Source organism: Teleopsis dalmanni, chromosome 1, assembly GCF_002237135.1.
Source record: "Teleopsis dalmanni isolate 2A chromosome 1, ASM223713v2, whole genome shotgun sequence".
Classification (NCBI taxonomy): Eukaryota; Metazoa; Arthropoda; class Insecta; order Diptera; family Diopsidae; genus Teleopsis; species Teleopsis dalmanni.
Genome location: NC_051846.1, coordinates 149,226,950 through 149,234,982, shown reverse-complemented (window position 1 = coordinate 149,234,982; position 8,033 = coordinate 149,226,950). Strand labels below are relative to the sequence as shown.

General features: G+C 31.7%; 1 protein-coding gene across 1 annotated transcript; it reads left to right on the top strand.

Moving 5' to 3' along the window:
* The first annotated feature begins 2,635 nt into the window (after positions 1–2,635).
* LOC119667836 (serine protease gd-like) lies at positions 2,636–5,414 on the top strand. Its single transcript, XM_038077176.1, has 5 exons — positions 2,636–3,075; positions 3,145–3,295; positions 3,713–3,923; positions 3,995–4,618; positions 4,756–5,414. The coding sequence occupies exons 1-5, from the start codon at positions 2,863–2,865 to the stop codon at positions 5,273–5,275; spliced, it is 1,719 nt and encodes a 572-aa protein (XP_037933104.1). The 5' UTR covers positions 2,636–2,862; the 3' UTR covers positions 5,276–5,414.
* The last annotated feature ends 2,619 nt before the right edge of the window (positions 5,415–8,033 follow it).

Sequence of the window (8,033 nt, the reverse complement as noted above, 5' to 3'; positions counted from 1 at the left end):
GATTTATTATTTACAAGTTCAAAAATTTAACAGTAATCAAATATTCATAAAATTTATATAAAAATATATAAAATAATGTTTGAAAATTTTATGATTCTAAATACATTTCAATGTTCAAACAAATTTTTGAATTGGCCATTATATATGTCTTTATTAAATGCATATATATATTTAATTTATTATTAGTAAATAATTTATATATATGCTTGTTCTTTAAAAATCATATACAGATAAGTATTTGAACTATCACTTCACAAATAACTATTGAAAGATGTGTATCTTGAGAGTATTAAACTTTTGCTTTCAAAACAACAATTCATAAATCTTATTTTAATCATTATCTTACTAATTTTATAATGAACTACTAAAGTATATATATCATAAAACTATCAGGAATTTTTTTTTTCCATGGAAATCAAAGGGATTAGCTTTACTTTCCATATTATGGTACTCATAAGTGTTTTTATTAATCAATAACTTGTACTTAACATTGCTTATAAATCACTATTTAACCACTATTTAAAGTAAGTCTTGTCCTATTAACTTTCTTTTATATCTAATAAAAATAAAGATTTACAAAGTGTATGATTTGTTGACGGTACTGCTAGGTTTGTCAAAATTAAACGCAGTTATGGTATAACATTCACCACAGGACGGCATGGAGCTAGACTCGGTCTACCCTGTGGTACCTCTTGTAGTGCGTGTCTACCAGCTCTTAACAAAATGACACCAAAACACCTGATGTATCTTTATCCAGGTTTGCCAGAACTAGATATAAGTTTTTAGGGGCCCCCTTCTTCAATTCACTTGACGATATCTCCAGCATTAGCGTTAGACTGATTCTTGCCTTTGTTAATGCCTCTGACTGGTTCTAGTTTGACCTTCTACCTACTACCCACTATTATGAGGTTTTTGTGAATTCAAAACGGTTTTTTGGCTAATTGAGGAGAAGTCGTCCGCCCTCCACCTCAACTGACTGTGGTATAAAATTACTTAATTTATTCTTAACTAATTTGATTTGTACGAAAGTTCCCTGTAATGTAAATCAACTTGATTAGAAATCAATGAGAAAGATAATATTAAAGAGACAACAAATACAATGTACAGACACATAAAATATATCTCCAGCTGTAAATATCCAATTTTAGGAGCTAATCGAATGAAACAGTACACATAAAGTACCGATTTATCAAACATATACTTCAGAATTTTGAATAAAATTTGGTTAATGTTTGATTAACTGGAGAAACAGAACTTAAGATTCAAAACCGATTTATATCCACTGCACACGTAAAACCAAGTTTAAATAAAAAAGTACTGTAATCATATTTAGCTATTTTATTTAACACCAATTTTAAAAATATTACATATTACTTTATGATAGATATAACTCATATAAACAATAAAATGTATCGAGTCAAAACAATTTCTATATCTACACCATAATCTTTCATATATTGACAATATTTCTTTTTCAGTACTTGCGCAAACTAACAGCAAGAAATATGTTCACAACTGCATTAAATTCAGATTCACTAATCATTACTGGAGGTCGGTTCCTAAAATTATACAGACCTAATTTCGTTTTTCTAAAATAAAATTATACATAATTCTAACCAAATAACTTTCACCTGCAAATTATACTTTTATCAGTTTGAGGTGAGGTTCTTATATAAAGAATACTGCTTACACTACTTCTTGAGGTTGCGAGCTCATACCACATAACAAGGGTTAACAATATGACTACACATAAAAGATAACTGGTTTTGGTAATTTGTAATATATTTCCAATTCTTTCTAGAGTAAATGAATACTATTTTCATTTATATGATAAATTTTGCAACATATCTATTTGACGACTACAAATATCTTTGCCAAATATCATCATTAAAAACACATATTTACAAAATTTTACCACCAAAAAAAAGTACATATACACAATATTAATATACCTATGTCTTCCATTTCAAATATTCTAAAGTATTCTAAGTAAGCTATTTAAGTAAATTCTTCACACATTTTATGAAATATTTTATTACGAGTAGTCTTACGTCCACTTAACTCATCTATTCATACTAAATTTCAGACAAAGGTAAAATTCTATAGAAATTTTAGGTAAAACACTTGCGAAATAATATATACAATAATATAAATGCGGTGCAAAGCGATGCTACTTTTCTTAGTTTTCCATTATTCTAATCCTTTCATGAACTTTCCACTACCTACACGATAATACCATTTCTCAAGTACTTGCGGTTCAGAACTCTGAAACAAAAGGTACAAAGACGGTTAATTACTTCGCTAAGCCCAAGCGAACAATAGTTGTCGCTATTATAAATACAAAACACTAATAATACCCTATACCTAGGGCAAATAATATCGATCATTTCCAACAACAATTCCAGCTTAGCGAAGACTGGAAACGATATTAGCTACTCTCTCTGAAAAATTTGTATCATTCTGCTTTCCTCGCTATTCACACCTGTTTGTGGAATTTGTGCGCGCACCGGTATTTAAGAGAGGGAAAATCCCAGCGTAAATTCATTCACATGTTTCTCTTCAACTAGGTTTTTTCTCAGGTTAGCAGCTGACAAGTGTTCTGCACTGATTTCAGTTAATATTTCGCGCTCAACTGTCAAAATTGTCAAGAACAAATGCAAGCGGCCCGCATGGAAACAAATTGTTTACTTAAAAAACAACAAAAAAGTCGTAAATTTATTAAAAAATAAAATCAAAAACTATATATAGAATACTGAGTGATAAAGTGTAGTAAACAAAGTATAGAACTGTTATTATTAGAAGAAAAAAAAGTGTAACTATTTGTTTGGATCGTTTGAAACAATCATATATCAAAACGAAAAAATGAAGCTACACATATTGACAATATTTTTTATAATTCTGGAGCATATCAATAGAGCACTCACACAAGGCATACCACTGAGTCCGTGTCCCAAATTATTCCAATATCGTTTCGATGGTGCTGAATGGTTTGGTTTATTATCGGTACGCAATCCAGATATTGGACAAGCACTGCACCTAAGAGTCACACTTTCAATGAGGGGAAAACCCACAACAGTAAGTTGGAAAACATATTAAATTAATTAATAAAATTAATTTTTTTAATTAATAAAATATTTTTTTCAGGATTATTTGGGTGAAATTGAACTATTGACCCGCGGTCAGTTTCTTAGTGACTCGCCTGTGATGTATAAAGTAAAGTTTCCAAAACATCATTTTCCTCCGAAAGTGTTGCAAATCACCACAAACAATCAAATTGTTTGTTTAGGAGCTGCAGGTGAGGTGACATACATATACAAAACGTATTTCTATTTACTTTATGTCAGTCGTTGCAAAAAGCACGTCCCACTTCCTGCTGTACGTGTTAAATTTCAAAAATTCAGCTTGAAAAATACATTTTTTGCATACTTTTTAACATGAAATCCTTTTTCCTCACCACAACTCGAACAAAATTTTACTAATTTTTTATTTTCATTGCTGCTTTCATTTCATGTAACGTGAAACTCTTTTTCCTCTCCAATCTCATGCTCATTGCTGCATCTATCATTGTTCTACATATCACATCACACCAACCTGTATGTAACTGTTACTATTAAATTTCTGACACCTAACAACTTTATCGCAAATGCACATCCTACAACAATGAATTGAAACCAAACGTCACCAACGTCAATCGCTCTTTCATCCTTTCCAGATCACGGTATATTTGTGACACAGATACAATTGGAGCACACAAGGAAGTTTGCATTTATACCGGATGATATAACAATGCAGTTGCCGCCCGATTTTGTGATGCCAACGCCCACAGCAGAAGGTGCCGCAGCCACTCCTACCAAGGACTCTGGAATGTTGCCTGCAAGTATGGGTTTCGACACCAAACACTTCTCATTGCCAACCCTCGACATGTAAGTTCCTAACAAATCAATAAAACTTAATTAACTTTTTTTTGTTTGATGAAATTAATAAGTTAACTAAGTAATTTGTTTTTCCACTTTTGCCTTTTACAATTTAACTCAATTAGCAATCCTGTGCGTACGCCAAATGACATCTGCGGCAGAATTGACGACCGCATACGTTTTCAAGTTCTGCATGCGATGAAAGCTGGCTTGACACCCGGCAATCAACATCGAAATGAAAATTTGAACTCAGCGGGACTGCTTCTACCCAGAATAGTGGAGGGCAGCGGTGACGCCACTATGCCATTGATTACATCCGATATTGAGGATGCGAATTTTGCGCCAACATTTGCAGCAGATGGTTCAATGGCCAACGATGAGTTGCCTTCGATCACACGCGGTGCCTGGCCCTGGTTGGCAGCAATTTACGTTAACAATTTGACTTCGCTCGCCTATCAGTGCGGTGGCACGTTGGTATCCAAACGTGTTGTCATTAGTTCAGCGCATTGCTTTCAGTTGTTTAAGAAACGCTACACAGCAAACGAGGTACTCGTATTTTTGGGAAGACACAATTTGAAAAACTGGAACGAAGAAGGCTCCCTCGCAGCGCCAGTCGATGATATCTTCATACATCCTGACTTCAATAGCCATCTAAATACGTACGATGCTGACATTGCGGTTTTGATTCTGAAGCATGAAGTACGGTAAGTATCTGTGTGTGCGTGTGATGCAATCCTCACAATCCAAATTGTGAGCTCTCTGAGTGCATTTCATTTCATAATTGAAATTTTTAATGCCAAACATATTTATTTTACCATTACTTACCATTTCACTATTTCAGTTTTAATACATTCATACGTCCGGCCTGCCTGTGGAAGGGCTCAACCAAGCAGCAGTACATTGAGGGCGAACATGGCATCGTTGTCGGATGGGGCTTAGCTAATATAAATGCCACTTCCGCTCCGTCGAGTTCATCCACTGTACCGAGAGTTGTTGACGCACCAATTGTTTCCAATGCGGCATGCTTTAAGGCTAATGACAAATATCGGAATATATCATCCAATCGCACATTCTGCGCGGGATTTGTATCAGCAGTCACACCAACGATTGCCACGCAAACAATGGGAAACAAGGCTGAACTGCAGCGCAAACATAAATCCAAAATGTGTACCGGCGATTCGGGCGCGGGTTTAATGATTTTCAAAAATGATAGGTGGATGTTGCGTGGTACTGTGTCCGCTATGGTACCGGTGGAGGGAGCGAGTAGAAATGCAACTAGTGGCAGATGCAGTGACAATCAGTATGTCGTCTATACTGATGTGGCGAAATTTCTGGATTGGATTTTTGCATTTATTATTTAGCAAATCGCTGGAAGGTTGGCAATTGTTTTTGAATTTGTGGTAACCGAATTTATAACCTAATTTACTGTTCGTGCCAAGCATGTAGCATGTTTTACTTATATAAGCTCTAGTTTATTTTTCATTTTAAATTATGTAAATATATCATTTATTTTAATATATACAAATGTAAGCAATCAATAAAGGAAAAACCTGTGATAATTGTACGATTAATTCCATAATTAAGTTTTTAATTTTTTTTACGATTTTGTAGTTCATTTAGGAGGTTTCTAATTAATGAAAAAGGACTTCGAATTGATTTATTGTCTAAATACCATAAAAAATAGCATTAAAATATTTAATTTTTTTTATTTTCTTATATATTGTTTCAACTGCTAAAACTAATTATGACCAAAATTAAGATTTGAGCGTTACCATTGGCTTAAGCTAGTTTATATATGAGGAATGGCTTGTTTCTTCACATTTTACATATGTAGCATATAGCAACCATTTTAAATTTTGGTCATTTCCCTTGTGGGACATTTTTCGACTTAAATCAGTCGATTTATGTATAATGAGCTGATTTATATAAAAGTTAATAAATTATCCCCATTAGTGGATTTAATGAGTAAACAGCCTAAACGAGACAAAGAAAACATGGTATTCAATCCTTATTGATCACTATTTTTGTTGTGAAATACTTTCTAAAGTTAGTTTATTGATTTGATAAACATATATAGAATGGTCCATAAATAAGCCATATTTTTTATCAAACCGAAATTTTTGGTTATCCAGCAATACAGTCTTGAAAAAAAATTTGGGACGAAAACAATTATGTTTTTGAATTTTTTTGTAGGTTGTAGGTCGTACATCAGTTTATTATTGTTTCCATCTATAGGGCTATAGTTCAAGAGCAAGCATATCTCTTAACAATAGATAAACTCAGTTTAGCATTAATGATAAGCGTGAAATTAATATTTTAAATGGAATTTATTACTTTTTGCTCCTAAAAGTTTTAAATCGATGTAGCTCAATCATGGTTACATGAATTTCAATCGTAAAGGTGATAAAAATATTATATTATATATAAGATATTCACAGCAAATAAAACTTATCTCTCATTTTATGTGACGGATTTAAAATATGTTATTCGGAATATCCGGTTTAGTATGTTATACCTCGATATTATAATGTTCACAGTTCATATTTACTGCTCAATTATTTTGTTACGTTCTTTCTATCACGTACCTATCTTCCATCTTACCATCTTTAAAAATTTGCATTGTATATACACATTTATTCAACTGCAATATCTTTTGTTTTCTACTAAAATTCTTTTCTTTCTCTTCCTGGAAAATGTTTGAAATCTTCTCGTGGTATGTGAGTTTGTACCTTTGTCTGAACATATTTTGTTAATTACTTCACTAATAACGCTTAAGTAAAACAAACTGCGGAAATAAAGGATTTGGTGACCTCGAAAACAAAAGGGTTAAATGTATTGCTGTGATCCATAAGTACAAGAAACTGTATCTATAAATACAGTTAATATTGTTATAATATATGTACAATTGTGTTATGTGTATAACATACCTTTATATCATATTATTATATGAGAGACAATCATATATATAATTATAATGGCCCAACTGTATGAATTACCCATATACGTGTTATCGTCTTTTTTCAAACCAAGAGTAAATTGTAAGCATGGAAACATAAAGCACCTTTATTTCAATAATATGAAGAAAATAAATATATACTTCTGGTATATATACTATTATGAATACAAAAAAAAATTAATATAATTAATTAATGAATGATGATATATTATATATATAATGAATTATATCATTATATATATAACAAATCATAATCATAATATATAATGTCATTAGTATATATTATCGAAATCATATTAAATCCTGACAAGATTTAGTGTACTAAACTTTAATTGATATTATAATTTCAAAGGGATCATTATAAATCTTAATTACGTCTGTAGATTTTATTGGTTCTAGCTCTAAAACTTTTTTAAAAAATTAACGACATATGTAGTAACTATGCAGCAAATAGTAATCTTTCACATTCCCATGATACTTTCTACAATAATACATCAATGTATACCCACACAATTAAGATAATATTATTTTAGATATCTTCCATTCAAGTTATTACGGATCTATATAATTCAATGAGCATGAGCATTTCATCTTTAGTCAGACAAAAAGCATTTTATATTTCGAATAAAGGGTCGAATATTCCTAGATAAAGAGTTCCTTATGTCAGATAAAGACAGAAGCTTCCATCCCGGACAACTGCTCCAGGCAACCACACATAATCTAATAGAAATTAACAATAAATTTTTAAATAATATTCTTTGTTGTAATATTTTAAAGAATGCAGTTAACGACAAGCAAACGTCTGTTTATCCATTGGTGAGGACGAAACTCACATACCAGAAACATTATTATAGTATAATAATATATAACTTACTACATTATCATTATTAAAATATATTGAAAAGAGCATTTATAAATTGACATACCATTTTCAGAAGATGTTGAAAAGTGCACATAACCGCAAGCAAACGGATAAACAAGTTTATCTATTAATAAGGACAGAAACTTCCATTCCAGAAATCTTGTTATACCTCAGAGGAAAACCAGCCAGTATCAAATAATCTGATATAACTGAACAGATTATCATTATTAAAATATATAGAAAAGAACGGTTAACCGCGAGATGTTTATTTATTGGATATCTAGCTGAAACGATGTTGACG

Bases quoted from the DNA above. Each gene is read 5' to 3' on its own strand.
- LOC119667836 (XM_038077176.1), top strand. From the start codon at position 2,863: ATGAAGCTACACATATTGACAATATTTTTTATAATTCTGGAGCATATC. The intron at 3,924-3,994 runs GTAAGTTCCTAA...AAGTTAACTAAG, and splicing joins TCATTGCCAACCCTCGACAT to TAATTTGTTTTTCCACTTTT. The intron at 4,619-4,755 runs GTAAGTATCTGT...TCACTATTTCAG, and splicing joins ATTCTGAAGCATGAAGTACG to TTTTAATACATTCATACGTC.